Raw genomic sequence first — 21,915 nt, 5'->3', positions numbered from 1 at the left:
GACCAGTCCGTAAAAAAACTCTCCATTTGGAACAGATGATAGAAATGCATATAAAGCGGCTTGAATGATGTAGTTGTTAGGAACGTCAGAGTTGTTATCAGTGTGAGAGTCGTCCATAGTAATTTAGACACAGTAGTAAATGGATATATACAGACAAAGCTGAGTTCATGTTGCTGATAAGGCTAAAAACAAAACCTTATGGCCCTATAAATGAGTGATGTATTTTCATCTTTCTAGTTGAATAACATAAGGGTTAAGAAAATATGCAGAGCCTGTTTATGTGGGGCACATTTTATTAAAGGAAAAGGTGATGAATTGCGACTAAAGTTATGTATTTGACTGCTTCAGAGTGTGTGGTGAATATTGCCTCTCGTCTCTATGAAAGGACGAGAAGGTGCGGACCAATCATTAAAAGTTAAAAAGCCTCTTTCAGCATTTGAGAATTGAAAAGAATCAAAGATGCTAATGTTCCTCTCCCTCTGAGAAGTCAGCCATTAAAACGCTTGACTCTGTCTGTGTGTTACAAAATCTGTCAAACTGCTAAAAGAGATGTTCACTGGTCCATAGTCCTCCCACACACAGCTGCTCCCAAATAATCAGCCTGTGCGTGTGTCTCTGTAGTTTCATATGTGCAGGCTCATGCATCCTTGTTTATGATGTTTAAATGTGCTTGTGTTTGCACCGTCACTTTTGTATCCTGGCACACAGACATACCTGTGTGTTTCTTTCCTGTGTGTGTTGAGGCTTGTTTGTCCGATCTCTTGGCACCGTGTGTGTCTCCCTCTTTATCCGACAGCTCCATGCCTGTCCAGCCACTCTCTCATCCTATTAAGACTTCTCCTCCCAGAGGAGCTGCTTGCCTGCGTGTGTTGGAGATCACAGTCTGGGCTCTGTTGCTGAGCCAAGTGGTATTCTGCGAGGCCAAAGCTTGGCGTCAAATATTTGTTTCATCCCAAACTGAGATATCCACCATCTGAAAATTACGGGGGGGAAAAAGGCAGCTACTGTGCTATGCTGATCCTCAAGAGAGCCATTTCTTTTTACACTTTTTCTAGCGCCTCCATAGGGAGGTCAGAGGTCAAAGTAACACAGCAGCATCCCTGGAGCTAACAAAGCCTCGGAACTGGGCAGATGGTTGCTGTCACACGGGCTTGAAACTAGATCTATCAATTTGAGGACAGTATGACTCATTATGTCAACCTCATGCCCAAATGATAAATCTATTATGAATATGGGAATTTAGCAGCTGACAAAAGTGACAAAATTTGTGATTTATCTGTGTGTATTTAGAAAAAAAATAATAATGATGATCCCATTAAAGTAAATGTGTTTTCGCTTGTGTTAAAAAAGGAGCTTGGGCGCCTGAGTGGCTCACCTGGTAGAGCGCACGCCCATACGTAGAGGCTCACTCCTCGATGCAGCGGCTGTGGGTTCGACTCCAACCTGTGGCCCTTTGCTGCATGTCATTCCCCCTCTCTCCCCTTTCATGTCTTCAGCTGTAATATGAAGATAAAGGCCTAAAATAATCAATAAAAAAATAATCTTTAAAAGAGGAGTTCAACATTTTGGGAAATATGCCTATTTACTGTCTTTCCAAGAGTAAGGTATGAAGATCAATAGCACTCTCATGTCTGTACGCTAAATATTAAGATACTGCCAGCAGAGGGTTAGCTTACCTTGGCATAAACACTTAAAACAGGTAGACAGCCAGCCTGGCTCTTTCAGAAGCCAGCACTTTGAAAGCTCACTAATTAACACATCATATCTTAGTTGTTAAATCTGTACAAAAAGCTAAGTGTTAAAGTGATAAATTGTGGTTTTATGGTTATGTGCTGGAATACTTCTTGGCCAGGAGCAGTGACTTCCTGGAGTCTTGTGCTAAGCTAAACAGCTGATGTCAAGTCCAACATCTTTTAATGCAGAAGCAGGTTAAAGTGATGGTTCGGAGTAATTTCACCCTAGGGTCCTTTGCACCATGACCTCGAAGCCAAAACCCCCGAAGTTTTAACCTGTTAACATTGAAGGCGTTAAGCAGCTAGAATAGCCTTATTAGCATTAGCTTGACTATGTACCCGGCGCGACTATTTGTTAATTTGTTATAGTGGAACAGAAAGTTTATGAACACTTTGCCTGTTGGCTTCTGCTCTCTGCTGTTGCTGTAAAGGAAGATCTTAGGGCAATGCTTCATTAATTACAACACCGAAAAGAGATGCAACAAAAATTTTTTTAATTTAACTTTTTTTTTTAAAGATAAGTGCTGTAGTATAAAACAGAGACTAGTATTGCAGACATAATTGAGTGTAAGTTTGGAGACTTTTTTTTTTTTTTTTTTTTTGGGGTTTTTCTTAACTGCAGGTAGCAAGCAGCAGCAGCAACAGAGAGCAGAAGAGAGCAGGCAAGTGTTCATAAACTTCTGGTGTACTTACAAACTTTCAACATCATTGTGAGTACATAACCTATATGTACTAGTGTAGAAGTTTGGTATCATTTCGGGCATTATTAGTGGGGTCATTTACGAGATACAAACGTGGGTCCATTAGCCCCTGCGCTAATAAGCTATTCAGCTGATAACGCTACTCTACGCTAACTCTCCCAATGTTAGACCCAGGTGAAAAAAGCTTCTGGGGGGGTGTTTGGCTCGAGGGCATGGTGCAAAGGACCCTAGGGTGAAATTACTCCGAACCATCACTTTAAAGAAGTTTCAAAGTCATAATTGGCAAATGTACTATAAAGATAATACTTCTATAATAAAGCCTGTTGGCTTTGTTGCACACTAATTCTTGTTACCATCAGGGGTCTTGTTCTTCTTATGGTGGGTAGCTGATTTTTGGAATGAACCTCAATTAATGCCTCTGTATTTTTTGCAATGAAGTCATGCTGAGTTTGAAATTAATTTCTGCTGTGCCTTTGCTTGTGTCTCCAGATGGCCCTGTGATCTGGCGAATGCTGACCTACCCCCCCACTCGGCGAGCCCTCCTGGTTGGCTGTGGTCTTCAGATGTTCCAGCAACTTTCAGGAATCAACACGGTCATGTGAGTGAAACCACGATCATTCAGTCTAGTACAGGTCCCAATTACTGACAATAGACCTTTTAAAACTGTATTGAGTCTGCAATGGTCAACACGCAATAGGGCATAATGGGACAGTTACTAGCAGTGGTTGTGAAGTATGCAGCTAGTTAGAACTCAAATCTCCATCAATTCTAACCATGCTTATCTTAGTATCCCCAGCTGCATTTATGCCTATTTTTGCTCCATAGAAGTATCTTGGAAAACAAAAGTGATATACAGTAGGAGGTTTGTCATGTGGGTTTCTACTAGAACATGTGTACATGCTTTAATGTTAAAAAACACAATTTTTTTATGCTGTCTTTCTGAATATACCTGTATTCACCCTCTGTCTGAAATGCTCCGTTTTAGAGCTTGTCTCTTTAAGCCCCGAAAAAAAGCCCAGTCTGCTCTGATTGGTCAGCGTTTCCTGGTCTTCCGCATCTGCATCGGAGTCTATGCACCGTCACTGCAGCCGGGAAATGACTGTAACAGCACTGTAGATGCACTTTCATCTATAGTATATTTGTGACATCACAAACATAGGGAAGCTGATGACTCGTTTAAAGGCACATTTCTCTGTGGATTGAGTGTTTTTTTTTTTACTTACACAGTATTTATACAGCACCTCAACCTGCTTTACAATAAAAAAGACATGACAATCTTAGTTTTTACAATATGGGACCTTTAAGTTAAAAAAAACATCAACTATAATGTGGCCAGAGATAGGTTTCTGACAGTCTACTAAGTAAGCACTAGTCTAAGCACACAGCACGTACTCCCTTTTGAAGTAAAGCTTTGAAGATAACTGATCAGGTGCTATGCATGTGGAGCAATTAACCGTTTTTGTACCCAGACAGATACATAATCAGTCCAAAGGTCAGTGCAGTTGGAGGGAGTTATTAATTGATGTCACATTCACAGCAAGCATGTCTGAAGAAATCTCGCATTTCTGTTTTAGTTCATTTCTTTGCTATGTGAGGGGGAAACTCAAACTTGGGGTTGCACCAGAGCAACTACACTGAGACCAAATAAATTGTTCCAGAGTGAGAATTTAGCTGCACCAAGGACAGTAAACTATAGTAAACTAAATACTGGTGTTATGGGTAAAAGGAGACAGAAGTAGGCTGACACCAGAGTCTCTATCAGATTGTATTCGGTTGTCTACAGAAAGCCTACTGTACCATATGAAAGTAAACAGAGGATGAAACTGCAGTCTGTGCTGAAGATCATATTCAGTTATTTAATCTCATTGCAGAAATCCAGAGTATGGAAATTGTTGCCCAAATTGCTAATGTGGAAGGACGGGTCAGCAAAATCTTTATGCCGGTACCAGTGAATCGTTTTGCAAATCCATTTTTTTCCCACTATAATTCACAGTGACTGTCAAGGTCAGGCCATGTTAAGACAGAAAACAGCCTGTCTGTAAAAAGACAGTCCGCTCATTCCTTTTTTAAAGGAGACCAGCACAAAAATGTTGCTCAACTTTTGCCACCAAAACAATGCCATCTACTTTTTCCTTAACCTATTATTGAGATGATGGATAAGATGGTTGTTGCCATGATAATGTCATGTTTTAGCATCCGAAAGGCCTTGAAACTCATTAATGTGTTGCTCAAATCCGCCTTCCTGGATTGGATTTCATTGTTTCACTTGTACCCAAAGCAAAAACACAGCATCTTGCAGTTTTTTTAACGCAGGGAATCCAGTAAAGGAGGCGTAAACCATGAAGTACATATCAAACCATGGCAATATTAATATATTGTAACATATTTAACATCACGAAAAAATGTGTGTGGGCCACTAGAGGCTGTGAATGATTTTCATGGTCTGTCCTGTCACTAGATCATATTACCGTTGAAAAGGAAAGTTCAAGTGTGTTTTTAGCTCTTTGGCCCTCAGGGTTAACCAAAACCAGGATGATACATGACACTGAATCTGTGTGTCAACAGCCTTCCCTTTCAACAAGAAAGATCTAGACAGATGTATTTGGTTTAGCAGCACAGTATTAAATCATAAAACATTTCTTTCGTCTTTCATAACGCATGATACACCGGGGACCAAAAGCTTCATTGCATGCTACTACTGCCCACTTGCCTGTCAGAGGACGAACCACCTTTCCTCTTTTATTCTTTCCATCTGAGGAGACTGTGTCATCTGTCTCTGTCTCACTTCCCCTTTGAGATGGACTATATTACAAGCTCTGTAAACAATCTGTGGATATGTGCTGTTGCTAAGCAACCGTCCGGGGGGGGAGAGCAATAGGATAAGTGCATGTTTGTGTTTCTGCAATCATGTGTGATCTGATGCATGGAATGTGACACTATGGACTTTGGGGTCTGCGCACGTGCACCTGAGTGAAGTGTGCTCACATGTGTGTGCATGATTGTGACTAAAGGTATGGATGTTTGCACATGATGTGTGCTTGTATCTGGAGATTTGAAATTCAGCTGCGGTTAGCAGAGGTGACACACTGGATATTTCAGAAACCTCTTGAAATCCTCGTCTCGCTCACTGAATGTCTGCCACTCTTACTATATATGTATCTGCCTCTCCTGTTGCCGACAGTATGAAGAGCAGAGGGGACAAACTAAATCTGTCCCAGCTCTGTCCCTATCTGCCTGTCTGTCTCGCTGACTTGTGTGTCTGTCAGTGTTCCAGTCTTTCGGAAAAGGTCCGCCTGCTAGTTTATCTGTGTCAGCAGTGACCCATTTACCACGTTCACACGTCTTTGATCAAGATGGTGTCTAGATTGTTACTGTATGTCTACACCGGTCATTAAAATGTGTCTCCGGTCTACAAATTGAAATCTGACTGCCCTTTCATTTTCCAAAAATCACCCACTGCGGCTTCCGTTGGTGATATTTATATCCTTTAAAATTGACATTAATGACCTCATCCTGCTGCCAATCAATTTTTGACAATGTCTCAGTTTGAGTTGTTTGTTTTGCACCATGTTCTGGTTGTAGAAGTCTTATTTAGCTCAAGTGTGCTAGAGATGTATTAGCATAAAAGTTTATTGTCAAAGAGACTGCACACCGATACAGGTGTCTACAGTTATTTTGGCTATTTAGATCTCCGGTCAGATTGAAGCGCAGCAGATTTGCTGGTAATTACATGAGGTAACCAAATTCCATGTAACATACTGTATAATAGGGGTGTGAATCTTCACTGGTCTCACAATTCGATTATGATTATCCTGTCAACGATTCAATACGATTCGATATTCCGATGCATCACAATGCGCCACCTCCTCAAATTTATTATATATTGCTACACATGGTTTTCATCAACAAATTCAAGCAGTCAGGTATATATAAACTCCACTTTTTATTGCATCTGCTCTTAAAAAAGACACTTCCTGAACGTAGCGGAGTCTGAACACAGCAGACAACAGACAGAAACAAAAAAAGCAGCGAGCGGAAAATCAACAAGTAACATCAGTAGGCAATAATGGATTATGGTCTTTCACTGCATCGATGCAGAATCATCCAGGTTCGCATCGATGCAATGATTAATTTCAACACCCCTAACATATAAGTAGTATACTTAGAAATATGATAAAAAACTATGATTCATGTAGAGGTTGCAGGTGCAACCCAATTAACAGGAAAGTGAGGTAAATGAACACACAGTGCTGATGCAGCGTTCCTGTCATATCAGAGTTATTGTAATTATACTATAAGTTGCCGACATGTAAAAAGTTTTTACATCAACTTCTAAAACAGATCTTTCTGAAAGGTCCAACATATAAGGAATATGACACAGAAGTGCCTAAAAACCGAGCAAACATGGACGCCCCAAAACCAAGACATACAAAAATGTAGACATAGCCTGAAAAACAAAAGATAGCAATCACAGCAACAGACAAAAAATGCAAATACAAATCCGCGAAAACCTTTATATAAAATAAAAACACAAATCAGAAGGACTTAATACAAAAAAATGACCTTTCACTTTGGTCTGATCCCTTCTCATTACATATATTTGGAACATGTAACAAATCAAACAGTGTCAAAGAACAAACCTCTCTCTGCTGCATGAAAAATACAAAATTACTCATAATTCCCCTCGTTTGCAGTTACACCACCCCCATCATTTTGTTCAACAAAGTCCAAGAATGGTCCCCAGACCTGTTTGAAAGTATCTTGTCTATCCTTAACCATATATGTTATTCTTTCCATTGTTAGGCAAGAAGACATTTCCCTAAGCCACCGACCATACTAGGCCTATTCACACTTTTCCAAGCAAGTGAAATCAATCGTTTTGCTTGCAATAAACACATATTTTTACCTCTTTTTTTTAAAATTAGGATCAGTTGGGTACAACCCCAGGATAAATACTTTGGGATGGAGAGGCACATTTACAGACACTATTGGAAATATCATTTGCGCTACCTCTTTCCAGAAGTCTTTAATTGCATTACAGTCCCACAAACAATGAAACAGTCCCTTTGGAGTGATTGCACTTGTAGCATAGATCAGGGTTTACCATATTAAATGTATGTAACTTCGCTGCATCGTAACATATGTTCGCATTATATTGTAGTTTCGAACGTGACACACCCAAAGGAAAATACTCATCTACTTGCAAAGCTGAAAGGAGTCTATCTCCTAAAACCTGCACATACAAGCTAATTTTGGTGGATGAAAAGGTATAAAAGGCGACGAGGTGCAGCAGTGGAGGCAGGCAGCAAGGTCACAGCTGATGAAGGCATGACACACAGGTACAGGTGTGCAGGACAGGGGACTTTTAACTACAAACTAACAATCCCTTAAAAGTCTTGAAAATTGAAAGCAGGATTGTCAGTTCTTGTCTGTGTTCAATCTGGTGTATTTTCTGCACGGTAATTTCTTCCATCCACATCTGTGCTGAGTTTTTTTTTTTCCAGCATTATTTTCGCTCATCCTGCGTGCTGCTTAGCTCTGTATACTTTACCAGCCGGTCTGTTCACCACCTGCCTTTTTGTTCCCGTGTGAAGCAGCCAGGCTAGCCCTATTAGCTGGTGAGATATAAAGGAGGTCTTGGGAGCCAGTAAATCAGCTGGGCTTAGAGACAAGCCCCGCTATCCCGGTCCCCAGCTGCTTTTCTTGATTAAACCACCAGGCTGGCTCATAGAAGGAAAAGGGCAGTGAGAGTGAGCTGGCAGACTGGCAAGAAATATTAATTTGCAAACCAAACTAGCAAGCGCATATTGTCTGTCACTCTGCTCTAACAGTCTTGAGAGAAGTTGGGAACTTGACAGGAGCGGATTGATGAAGTTTACGGATTTTTTTTTCTCTCTGTCAAATATGCTCACACAAATGGTACATTTGAGTTCATACTGACACGTTGTCCCACTTGAAGTCCTCTCCTTGAAGTAAAAGTTCCAACAAAAAGTGAGTCCTTTGGTCGTCAGCAAGGGAATAAATTCAACTGAAGTTGGAATCAAACAGCCAACTCAACCAATAAAACCTTGACAAACTAACAAAGCATTTGAAATAGCTGTCTTCAGGTCTGCCCTCTCAGATCTGACTCACTTGCTGCATCTGAGAAATGTTTGTATAATCCCAGTCTGTCAAATACACTTGGAGATAATTGAGGAGACTCCTGATATGTCACTTTGAGCTCACAGGAATATGTTCACCCCAACATGATTCAATCAAAACAGCAGTGAACGCAGACATCTCAGTGTGACTCACTGTCCTGTACCGAGCCATTGGTGTATTATGAGACCTGGATACAGTGTTCCAAGATGAGGCCCCGTTCGTTCCAGTAAACGTCGAAACACATGAGACTTCCAGATTCCAGCTTCAGTTTACGGCACATGTGGTGTCATGGTCAGGGCTGTCAATTTTACTGTATAAGTTGTAGGGCTTTGACTCTGAACTTAGTTATTAGAATATAATTTGAATATTTAAAAAAAATAATGATATTCGAACGAATATTAGGAGCCCTTAATATTCGAGCCTGTTATGAGCATTATTTTTTGTAAATGTTGTTTTCAATTCAGATTCCGAGGCTTTTTCACGCATTTCAAAATGTAACTACACGTTGCTCGGCCGTGGCTTGCATTTCCCCTGACTCATTTCCTGGTTCTCCTTCTCCGTAAACAACGTGAAATCAAGGAGAGGGTTAACTTTTCCTGCTCCAGATGTCTCACCGTGGTCAGAGAGAACAGGGGAGACGCTTTGTTCCTCTCACTATGACTCTAGAGTCGCTACTCACTCCGAAGCTACCGGTAAACACTGTCACTCTCTCACTCTAACACACACTCACACACGCCGGCTCGACGCACACACCAGCGCACAAGTATAAACATCAGACCACTTACGTAGGCTACGGTGAAAGCTCCGAACTTCCTGTCGAAAGCATACTGTTTGTGTTTAATCCAGTGTCTGACTTTTAATTAAAACAAACAGTTGTGGCATTGTGTTTTCATTCTGAAAACATCATTGCCTGCCTATTGACATTGACTGATACACTGCCCTCTGGTGGACAGAACGTCTACAAATTAAGTTTGATAAAAATATAGGTCTTACTGAAGGCATTTAATGGTCAGAATATTATTAATAAATATTTGAATATATTTGAATATTAATATTAATAAACACAGGTGCTTTGAATATGATTTTTGGACAAAAGTCAAAGCCCTAATAAGTTGTGAGTTTTATATTCAGATATTCAGAGTTTTGCAAAAACTGTATCTACTATATGATTGAAACAAACTGTAAAATGTAATAATATTATAGCCTAATTGATTGAACATTTATTTTTTTCTGAATTTGTCCTGGGGCAAAAGTTCAGCAGATATTTTATTATTTTTGCTACCTCGTAGTCCCCACGTTTTTAATTGGGTGGCTCAGGTGCACAGAAAGGGAGGTCTGACAGAGAGGCGGCAGACTGTCAGAAAGAGTAAATTGTGACACATACATGGGGTATGTGTCACAATTCCACCAAGGCAGTTCGTGGGCCGAAACAGTTCTGCGCGGCTCTCGGCCAGGAAAAATGGTTCCGCAATTGGCAGCAACACTTTGCTTGTTCGAGTTGGTAGGGAGAGGCTGAAAGTAGAGGAGCCAGACCACTTTCATTGGAGAGATGAGAGAATCCAGTGGTCGCTCATCACACAGTGTCCCTACTGAGATCCTTACCCTTTTCCAACATAATTAACAGCTAAGTCACTCAAAGATGCCAGTCGGATGATCAGTGCTTGTTCAGCTGCATACTTGCTTGCAAATTACACTTGGTGCCAGTCCACATCGCATACTTTTCCTGCGTGCAGTGGTGGCAGTATGCTGTCTAATTACATGCGTTTATGCAGACAAGTTCAGCTGAATGTCATCCAAACTCTTGGTTCAGCAGTGATATTCCAGTAAAACACACAACCACTGCATCCAATTACAAGTAATTAGCAGACATATGGCTAAAATGACTCACTCAATCCATAACTTTAGCTATTCACACAGCTAAAAGACATATATAGCATCACAGAGATTAGTTTTGTCAGGGCGTCCACGAACGTTAGTTGACGTTAGCTTATCTGTGTTGCCAGATCTCGTGAAAGTTTGTACCTGAGAATGAAACAGGTCTCAAACAAAGTTAATTTTCTCCTAGTCTCGCATTGCCAGACCTTCCTCCACAGTGCTGCGGAGGAAGGTCTGGCTAGTCCACGCGGCATTCCGGGATAGGAGTAAAACGTGCTCTGGTTTATTGGCGCCGGACGGAGCAATGTAGCAAAATAGCCTCGGGAAGGAACTTGTTTTGGTGGAACGTGTGTACATTCAAGTTATTTCAAATCATTCTGGGGGCGACATAATCCATGGAATAGTACATTTCTCAAGAAATCCGTAAAGCCACACATAGGCCTGTCACGATAACAAATTTTGCTGGACGATAAATTGTCCCAGAAATTATTGCGATAAACGATAATATTGTCATCGAGAGACCATTTGCATCTAATATAATGATAATGGCATAATAATACAGGTACACCTTTTCAAAGATCAATACACTTTTATTTCTGAATAATATTTAACACTGGAACTGGAAGACATTTTAAATATCCAGAACATGTCTTTGATCTCCTTTTAGTATGTCGTCTTTCACGCTGATGTACAGTTGTGGAATTGCCGTTTGTGACACGTAAGTTCTCAGACTACAGACTCTGTACTACATTTTACAATTATTTAACTCTAAATATTAAATTTAAATAATATATAATTAATAAATTAAATCTATCTGTATGGCTATCTGCCACATGGCGAGTAAATGTACCAAAATAGTTCTGTTTTTCAGTCTTCATTTTCGGCGAGGCGGCTTCTGCTCCTCTTCAGGTAGGAGCTTTGTGGGCGGGCGGCACACACACACACACACACACACACACACACACACACAGGTGCAACTCTGACATACTTTCCACACTCCGTGTCCGCGGACAGCTGTAGGCTTGTACCGTTAATGTTCTGTGCATTGTCGGAAACATGCAGCCACTTTCCTGAAACCGCTTGCGAGACTGACCAGCGGCGTGTATGTCCGAGCCCGTCTCCACAGTCTCCACCTGCAGGTTGTCAGCTGTGTGGTTTGGATTGAAAGGGAGAAACGAGACGCCAAATAACACGGTGGATATCGCTCATATAGGCCTACTTTCTTTTTGACGGCGCCTTAACTGCAAAGTGCTGCGGGAAACCCTGCTCCAACTCTCAACTAGCGTTTGTCTGTCTCTGTCTCTCTGTCCGCAGTCCCGCCCCCACAAAGACCATGCGACTGACAAGAGGGTTCACTCCTCGTTACGCTAAGGAACCGAGAGTGGTCCTCCAGTCTCTTTGGTAGAGAGAGACGAGGAAAACAAACAAGCATGCAAATGGAAATTATCGCGGCCGGAAAAATTATCGAGCTCATTTTTTTTTATCGTGCGATAACTCGATTTATTGACTATCGCGACAGGCCTAGCCACACATGGCTATAAATGTGTGTAATTGGTAGCTAGCTGACCACCTACCCAGTCTATGGTATGGTTGATTTATGTGATTAATGATGAAAATCCTGCAGAAACAGTCATGTTGGCTAAGGGGCTTGTTGCCGTCAGCAAATCAAAGGCTTTTTTTTATGACCATAGACCTGATTTGAACTGAACTCTGCAGAATATTATGACAGCTACATATGTGAGTACACATGGCCACACACCGAACACTAGACCTTTTTATTTTTTTACAGCAGGTTGATTTGAACTCATATGTCAGGCACACTCTTTCTGGACTCTCTCTCTTCTGTTATATGAATAACCTCCCTGCCCTCACGCACACACACAAACTCACACACACACACACTCCGGTCAGCGAAGCCGGTGTGATAGATGTATTTGTCAATAATACATCTCTCAGGAACCAAAGAGGTGTTGGGTGGTGTCTCTGGTCTGCTTGTCTTTCTGCCCGCATGAATTGGTGTCCCTGAATGCCTCCCCGGCTGACTGCCTGCCAACAGATGAAGGGATGGATGGGTATAAAGATGAATACATGGATGCATTCTGCAATGGCGCTTCTTTCTCAACTATTTTTCTTCCTCTTTATCCACCTTTCCCTCTCTGTTGTTCAGTCATAAATGTGGAGAAATGTGGTACAGCAGTGGGTCAAATTAGATATCACCCCCTCCCCCTTAGCCACTGGATCATTTTGAGCGAATTAGCCACATAATCTGGCATGTAAAGGTCACCATGGGCTGGCAGGGACTGCTGTGTGTTTGGATCCTGTCAGGGCGGGTCAGCGGACTGTGTTGCCAAAGCGGCGAGAGGAAATAGGGGAAAGAATGCGGCGAGAGAGGAACTGAGCAGAAGAAGGAAGGAAAAAGGGACAGATAGGGTAGGACAGAGGAAAGAAGAACAGGGTGGAGGGAGAGATGACATTGATGGTAATGGGGCGGAGGAAGGTGTGGAGCAGGATCAATCCAGATGACAGGCAGAGGGAAGGTGAGATAGATTTATAAAGGAAGACCGATAAAGGAACAAAGAGTACAGATAGAAAAAACCTGTGTTCTTTCATGTTTGGTTTTTTTGCTGCTCCTTTTGTACACCGCTAACTTTCCCGAATTATTATTTCTGAGACATGTATTTCTGTCATGTTAGAGTAATAAACTATCAGGGTTTTTATTAGCTGCACTCAACTTATTTTTTTTTTGTACCTGTGAGGTCAGGCTACTGTTTATGGCATGAAAATTGCATCAGTAGGGAAGACAAGGAAGTCATTGGAGAAAGACCAGGTGTGTCTTCCTTCGCCTAGTCTCGCATTGCCAAACCTTCCTCCACAGCGCTGCGGAGGAGGGTGTGGCTAGTCCACACAGCATTCTGGGATGGGAGAAAAACGTGCTCTGGTTTATTGGCATTTCTTTAAATAAGTCACAATCGTCTAGGGCAATGCTAAGCGCCGGACGGAGCCCCAGTGCTGCTGCAAAATAGCCTCGGGAAGGAACTTGTTTTGGTGGAACGTGTGTATGTTCAAAGGTCGTTTTAATCGTGCAACAGAAAACTCAGATTGGATAGATAGTCTAGCTAGAAGGAGCAGTTAACCATAGTCCTCATAAATCCACCAGAGTTTAAAATTGCAACACAAAGAAAGCGGAAGGTAATGGACATCTGGCCGAAAACAGTGACATCCGGCTGAATTTCCAGCAATCCCGGAAGTGGAACGTCGTGGATATAGACTATACTCCACCTAGCTCTACAGGAAATGGTCAAAGTGTACTGGTCAAGATGGATCAGTTAATAATCAGGAAAAAACCCAAAGTGGAAAAAAAACTGTTTTGTTAAAAAACTACATAATATTGCAAAAGAAATCAACAATGAACGATGGAAGATAATCTGGCTGGGTACAGATAGTGAAGAAAATGACAATTGTTGCTCGTCTTTTCCGTGCTAGCACGATAAAATGCTACACGCTAAGTGCTGCTTCCAAGTGTTTTAGACATTGCATACAAAACCCTGAGTAAAATCTTAATTTGTGTTTGTAATGATCTACAAATGTCATAGCCTCGTGAGCTACAGTTTTCCGCCGTTCGCCAAACGACGACCAATCAGCGTTGGTTTTGAGGCGGATTTAGGTGTGACGCAACAAGAAGCGACTGTTCAGTCTAAACAACATGGCAGCTTCCACGGATGAGATGAGCGTAGCTATCGCGCAAGTTTTATCCGAATTAGAAAGTATTCCTTCATTGAAAGAAGAGCAAAAAAACAGCACTGGAGGCTTTTCTCAGAGGAAAAGATGTTTCTGCTCTTCTCCCGACTGGTTTCGGCAAGAGTTTGATCTGATTGGTTGATTTGGCCCGTCTATCACCAACATAGGTGGTGATAGACAGATGGTTTATCCAATCAGCTAACCAGTATTTTTGCCCCTTCCCAAAAGTTCTCCAACGGAAAGTTCCCAGATGGATATGTCGAGCAAATGCGAAGCAATCCATCTGGCGGAGTCAGATGGATGAACAGTGGCGATAGTAGTCACATTAATAATGGAACAGTGACTGGATGTAGCGGGAAGCTGCAGGGTTCAGCAGGACGCAGCATGACATTGCAGGGCATCGCTGAGCTCAGCAGGGAGTGCAGCAGGACCACGGCGACAGCTGCAACCAGGGTCTTGGTACCAACGTTCTCCAAGGAAATACGCTGGGGGAAAAAAAAGCATAAGGACTCCGGGGAGTAAACTCCCCAGAAGCTAGGATTAGTAACAAGCATTTTGGGACGGGCTGCACACAAATAGTAATAGTAATAGTAACAGTAATAGAAACAGTAATAGAAAGGGAGAAGAGAGAGCAGCTCAGTGTGTCAAAGGAAGGAAGTCCCCCGGCAGTCTAGGACTATAACAGCGTAACTATAACAGGTAACTAAGAGAGACAGGTCATAAGGAGAGGTAGCTTTTTCGGGCTTAGAACTCTCCCCTGCCGGATCTGGCTTGGCTGGCCTGCCTCCCCTACTTTGTTATGTATTATTAATCTAACAATTATGAAGAGAAGCAGTTGGGCCAGTTAGGTGAACACTGCAACTCCTCACTCCCTAACTATAAGCTTTATCAAATAACGAGAGTTTTAAGTTCATTCTTGAATGAAGTGACAGTTTCTGCCCCCGAACCCAGATCGGGAGCTGGTTCCATAGGAGAGGAGCCTGATAACTGAAGGCTCTAGCTCCCATTCTACTTTTAGAGACTCTAGGTACCACCAGTAACTCTGCATTCTGGGGAGCGCAGTGCTCTAGTAGGACAATAGGGTATTAGGAGCTCTTCTAGATATGATGGTGCTAGACCATTTTGGAGCTTTGTAGGTCAAGAGAAGGACTTTAAACTCAATCCTGGATTCAACAGGAAGCCAATGCAGAGAAGCCAATACATGAGAAATATGATCTCTTTTCTTAGTTCTTGTGAGAACACGCTCGCAGCATTCTGGATCAGCTGGAGAGTCTTAAGAGACTTATTTGAGCAACCTGACAGTAGGGAATTACAATAGTCCAGCCTGGAAGTAACAAATGCATGGACTAGTTTTTCAGCGTCGTTTTTTGAGACAGGATATTCCTAATTTTGGCAATGTTACGAAGATGAAAAAAGGCTGTTCTTGAGGTTTGTTTTAGATTGGCATTAAAGGATATATCCTGATCAAAGATAACTTCTAAATTTCTAACAGTGGTGCTGGAGGCCAGGGCAACACCATCCAGAGTAGCTATATCTCTAGATAATGAAGTTCGGAGGTGTTTAGGGCCCAGCACAATAACTTCAGTTTTGTTAGGGTTTAACATCAGAAAATTATAGGTCATCCAGGATCTTTATACCCGTAAGCCTCTTGAAATTTTGCTAGCTGACTGGTTTCGTCTGGTTTGATTGACAAGTATAATTGGGTGTCATCTGCATAACAGTGAAAGTTAATTGAGTGTTTTCTAATAATATTGCCTAGAGGAAGCATATATAAGGAGAATAGAATTGGTCCAAGCACTGAGCCTTGAGGAACCCCATGGCTAACTTTTAGCGCATTCGGAGGATTTATCATTAACATTCACAAATTGAGATCGATCAGAGAAATAGGACCTAAACCAACTCAGAGCAATTCCTTTAATGCCAACCAAGTGTTCCAATCTCTGTAACAGGATTGAATGGTCAATTGTGTCAAATGCAGCACTAAGATCTAGTAAAACAAGAATGGAGACAAGACCTTTGTCTTCAGCAGTTAAAAGGTCGTTAGTAATTTTCACCAGTGCCGTCTCTGTGCTATGATTCTTTCTAAATCCTGATTGAAAGTCATCAAATAAACTGTTGCTATGTAGAAAATCACATAACTGATTAGCAACCACCTTCTCAAGGATCTTGGATAGAAAAGGAAGGTTAGATATAGGTCTATAGTTTGCTAAGACCTCAGGATCCAGGGTGGGTTTGTTGTGGATCCATTGTGTTGTTATATTGTATGTATTTATTTAATTATAAATGCAGATGCAGATGATATGTTATTCGGTAATATGTTAGGACAGGACATGATGTGTGTTGTTGTCAGTAGGCAGTTAGGTGTTTTGTCATTGACACAGGCCAGTTGGCCCTCGCAGATGGTCCCACAGTCAAATGTCATGTTAGAAATGTCACGAAACGCCAGTTTTTACATGGTCCCTCTGCTGGCAAGACCTCAAGTTGCTGGCAGAGCCCACTCTGGTGTGTGTGTGTGTGTGTGTGTGTGTGTGTGTGTGTGTGTGTGTGTGTGTGTGTGTGTGTGTGTGTGTGTGTGTGTGTGTGTGTGTGTGTGTGTGTGTGTGTGTGTGTGTGTGTGTGTGTGTGTGTGTGTGTGTGTGTTTTGTGCGCATGTTGAGAGAAATGCCAAAATCTACAGAGTTGTTTTGTAATGTGTTCCTGTGTGTGTGTGTGTGTGTTTGTATGTTTTCAAGCGTTCATAAGCAGCTTAATCATGCCAACCTCCTCCACTGTCTCCAATGGAGTTGCAGTGAGATCCTCCTTAATGAGAAATATTCTAATTTGCCCTCTAATCAAATGCACACAGAAACACATTACCCCTCACTTCAGCACAAACATCTCATTTGCTTAATAGCAAGATGTCATTTGTGAAGCATGCTTATTCTGTGGATGGAGTGGCATTTAAAAATGTGTATAATACAGATAATAAAGCAAATGCAGCCACAGTCTTGTATAATTCAGAAAGCCATGTATAACACAGAGAAATGATGGCACAACATCTGAAAGACTGATGCTCATTTTGAGTTATTTTAGATTCATCCACACAGGTGTTTTCACTTAGGTTGCCTGATTAGACCTCTTCTCATGCTACGTTTACACGTGGCCGGCTATTTTCATAAACGGACATTTCAACCTCTCAGTTTTCAGAAAAGTGTTCGTTTATATGTACCCGTGTATATATGCCGTCAATGCCGTCAAGAGCACGCCAGACCTGTAGGTGGCAGTGTAACGAGAAGCTCAAGCCCACGTTAGCCAATCAGAATCCCGACAATAGCAATAACAGCAACCAATCACGTCCTCTTTCTCTCTCTCGGCTGCCTAAACCTCCGTTTGTCTCAGTTTACATGCAAACGTGCAAACAAAGTTTTCCAAAATCTCCCCTTTGGCCGGAGTTTTTAGAAATAATCTTTTTCTGTGATTAAAAACAGGGTTTTCGTGTAAATGAGAGGCCAAACCGCAGGAAAATATGTGCGTCTTCCCTTCGTGTAAACGGGGCCTTAGTAGACTGTTCGGGATGAACTGATCTGATCTGTTGCTGAGGTTGATAAACAACAGACTGTAGATGATCCGTAATCTGAACGGATTTAGTCTCTCTGACATCTAAACGTAACTACCAGCCACACAACATGTGGTTTGTACAGAATAAGCCTTTAAATCAGACAAATAGCAGTTAAAATCCCTCCAATTCAAAGTCAACGAAAAGTTTATATAAAACATCATCATGTTGTGTCAATTCTGAACCAATCAGCTGTTGGATCAGCTGAGAGGCAGGCGTTTCCCAGCATTCCCTGGGTCCGCCTGGGTCTTGCAGTCGGTGAAAAGCAACTGCGCTGCCTGCGTCTCAAACCTGTGGCCGCCTTGGATCTCGTGAGGTCATTGTTGCCCACGTGTGCATGACGTCAGAGCACGTCGGGATCAAGCCGGACGCAAATGTAACCGGCACATATATATAAAAAAACCCACCTTTCTGTCCTTTCCCGTTCGTTGTCCTGCAGATAACACAAACAAACACCTGGCGATGTGCTGTTCGTATGCTCGCATAAGAAAAACAGCAGCAAATCTTCTGTTATTGTGGCATCCATGTTTTCACACACCTGATGCTCTAGGCTACGCCCAACAGTTGGTGGCAGTCATGCAACAAGTTGTTATGCCAAACGCCAATATAACAGAAGAAGAAGAACACTCATCCCGACCACCTGAACGCCGGCAGTCGGAAAAACAGCGTAATCACGGGCGGTCCCTGTTATTCCCAGGTGGCATGAACGCGCCAACTGTCACTCTCACTGGGCAACACACACACACACTTGAATAGAACAGAGCCATTGTTAGTGTTATTAGTAACACCTGTGCTTTTCCTACTACAGCAAGTCTGTGTGCAGTGAGAAAGGCCTTTTGCCAGCATTGCTCTTCCTAACTTCAGCCTGAGCAGAGGAGCAATCAGTGACTATATTGAAAACACCTGTGTCTGTGTGCAGGGCCTTTAGATAGTTTTACCTTTTAGATAGTAGAGATGGAAAAAGGCAGTACCAGGCAGGTACCTTGACAGAATGGGTTTTGAAATACATAAATAAAAAAAATAAAAAATATATATATATATATATTAGGGATGGGGGAAAAAATCGATACAGCATAGTATCGCGATATTTTTCGTGGCAATACTGTATCGATACACAGACGCCAAGTATCGATCTTTTATGATATATGTGTTGGTCAGTCTGTCTGCTGACAATCCCCATTTTGCAGCAATACAATTGAAGGGAGATGAACAAACAGAGAAATGTATCTTTTTAGATAAAACAAATGTTGACAAAATTGTCCTTTGGGGACATCATTTGAAATTGGGAAAAATTTAAAGTTGGAAAAAAGGTAATAAATTGCAATATATCGCAGAATATTGCAATATGTTTAAAATCGCAATAATATTGTATCGTGACATAAGTATCGGGATGATATCGTATCGTGCGGCCTCTGCTGATTCCCACCCCTAATATATATATATATATATATATATATATATATAAAACTGCACTTAAATAGTATAAGTAGTTTACTTATGATTTGGACCAATGAAAACCACCTGTCTCTTGTGATCACTACCATGCTTAAAACGTCAGCAACTGCTGGTGGTTGTATGTATTTCCTTTATTCAAAGAATTTCTGGTGGTAACACTTAATGGTATGCAATAAGGAATAAACCAGAACTTCGTTTGCATGTCTTCGCAAGGCTAGCTAGTAAGCTACTGTAGCTGGGGAACTAACAGTTTACACACTAGCCTGGCCCTTATTTTCTTACTTTTTCCAACCCTGACATTTTATTTTATTTAAAGTAGTAAATGTGCTTTTTGGTGTTGCTGCTGCTTAGTTTTTGCCTCGTGTTTGTTGGTGATATATGTGTTCGTTTTGCCACTTCTCGGGGGTCAGCAAAGCTTCCATTCTGTGATGATGACAGACTGTTTGTGTGTAGTTCTGAATCACAACATCGCATCTGCAGTGTACCTATATGGGCTAAGCGTTTTTTGTTCCAGAGCATAAATGTGATGCAGCTCTGTGTTCGTATGCATTAATTTGAAAAAATAGGCCACTTCCCATGAGGATCTCCATCTCTCTCTGTCTCTCGCTTTCTTTTTCTTCTTTCCAGCCACATCATTTCCTGTCTGTCCATTTGTTCTTGTTTTCACACCCGCATCCCTCCTTCTACTATTTATTCTTCCTCTCGCCTTTACATCATTTTCTCACTTAGTCCCTTGCCCCCCCGCCTCCTTCTGTTTCTCCGCTCTTACACCTCGTCACTTTGTCTCTTACTCAGTGAGTCGGTCACTCACTCACACAAGTGTTTGCTTGTTCATTTGCACCCACTCACTCACTCACTACTTGCCCACTTACACCACATACATTTACACTTGTTTGCTCAATCTCCTCTCTTCATCATTGTTGCCTTACAGTGGATCCCTCCCTCTAAATCCATACTATTAAGTTACATAATTAGATCAGCGCTCCGTCAATAAGTAGCGCTCTGTTGGAGCGTTTTGTCTTAAAGACAAAGGAAACCTTCCTTTTAGCTCTCCTTCACACTCACACACATGCATAGGTTTGCCATCGCTCATCTTTAACTGCTCCAACAGCACCATGACCTTCTCTGTATTTCTGGCAGCTTCCTTTGTTTTCTCTGGAATGAAAAGAGAGGATTTGGTAGATTTTGAAGTACCATACCAGTGATTTTCGCACGTTCCAGAATTTCCGGAATCTCGTCGTTTCTCCAGTTAGACATTTTAGTTGCCGTCTGCGTGTAAATCACCGTTTCTTCTTCTTCACCCTCGGATGTTTGCTTACTTCCAGTTTTGCAAGGCGCATTAATGGAAACATCATACACACGCCCAGTCACTCGCCCGTGAATGTCTTTGTACCAGGGAGCTGGCAGGGTAAACTCCGTTTGACGTCCGATCCAACCGATTTGGACATTTGCATTCTCACATACAGTTCTCACATACAGCCGGGTGACGTCTTAATAATTTCAGGTTTGCAGTGCATGTGTGAAAGGGGCTAAAGACACACACTTTGTACACTCTTAACAGCAACCCTGACCTCTGAGAGCTTAGTCACATCAGCGTGTATGACAACAACATTTTGAACCAAAATCCCTTCATTTCAATCAAGCGATCCTCGGATTCACTTGCAGAGGTGTAGAGATGAACTTCAGTGAACTTTGACATGCATATATTTACACCGCTGAGGAATTGCAAGTGATCTAGACAGTACTGACCTTTGAAGGAACAGAGAGAAGAGGAAGAATCTATTATATTAGCCCATTAACACCCATTTCACGTCAGGGCATCCTTTTTTCTTTTTTTTTTAACGAACACAATGGCCAAGAATATGTGAGTCTTACCTGTCCACACATACATATTACATTTCATGCGAATGTGCGTTTCCATCCACTACTGTTATGTAAATATTAGGAGTCGGGCGTATACTGTGGATAAAAACAGGTGGATGGAAATGAACTTGTAGACCATGAAAGTTCTACATAGTGTCTCATGGGCAGAAGTAAAAGGTTATCTGTGCTGCATCATACAGTTTGATATAACAACATTGCAGAATGAGAAGTGATGACAATAGAGCTTTCCTCTTCCTTTTTTTTTCTTCCCCATCTTGCCATGAACAAAACGAGCCACAGCCAACGGTAGCCGCCGCACAACCTGCGAGTAGTTGCTATGCCGACTCTTCGAAATACTTTGTATTGGCTTGCAGAAATGTAAAGTATGTGTGATTTGTAGCTAAAAAAATGCACCCAGTGTGGTCCTTTTAAGACCACACATTGCGTACTCCCAAGAGTCAGCAGCCTCCGAGACGATTCAGTAATGTGTCAGCAAATGTCAACCATGAGTCAGTGACGTCCTCTCACCACCGCCCATGTGAAATGGACTAAGAACAGTGGGAAGCGATCGAATGCAAGAGGGGGATGAAGTCAAGTGAAAACATGTCTGTTATCTATTTAAATTAGCTGAATGAGAAACAGCAATCGGGCCTGTATTCATTTTGTTTTACTCGTCTGCTGTATCTCCAATGCCGATCCCTGTTTTTCAGTGGAAGCGTAACGCAGACATCTGACAGAAAGAAAGTATGGTTTCAGGGATTTGATTTATTCCACTTTTTATCTGGTGCTAGGTGTAAATGACTACCCCGACAGG

General features: G+C 41.8%; 1 protein-coding gene across 1 annotated transcript in view; it reads left to right on the top strand.

Annotated features, from left to right (window-relative positions):
* The window catches only part of LOC120553633 (proton myo-inositol cotransporter-like), an 84,583-nt gene that overhangs the window by 47,448 nt on the left and 15,220 nt on the right, over positions 1 to 21,915 (top strand). The window contains 1 exon segment of the mRNA XM_039792263.1: positions 2,924 to 3,032. Coding sequence (XP_039648197.1) covers positions 2,924 to 3,032 — 109 coding nt within the window.

This window comes from Perca fluviatilis, chromosome 23 (assembly GCF_010015445.1).
Source record: "Perca fluviatilis chromosome 23, GENO_Pfluv_1.0, whole genome shotgun sequence".
In the NCBI taxonomy this organism is placed as follows: Eukaryota; Metazoa; Chordata; class Actinopteri; order Perciformes; family Percidae; genus Perca; species Perca fluviatilis.
This window is presented reverse-complemented; position numbering and strand designations above follow the sequence as displayed.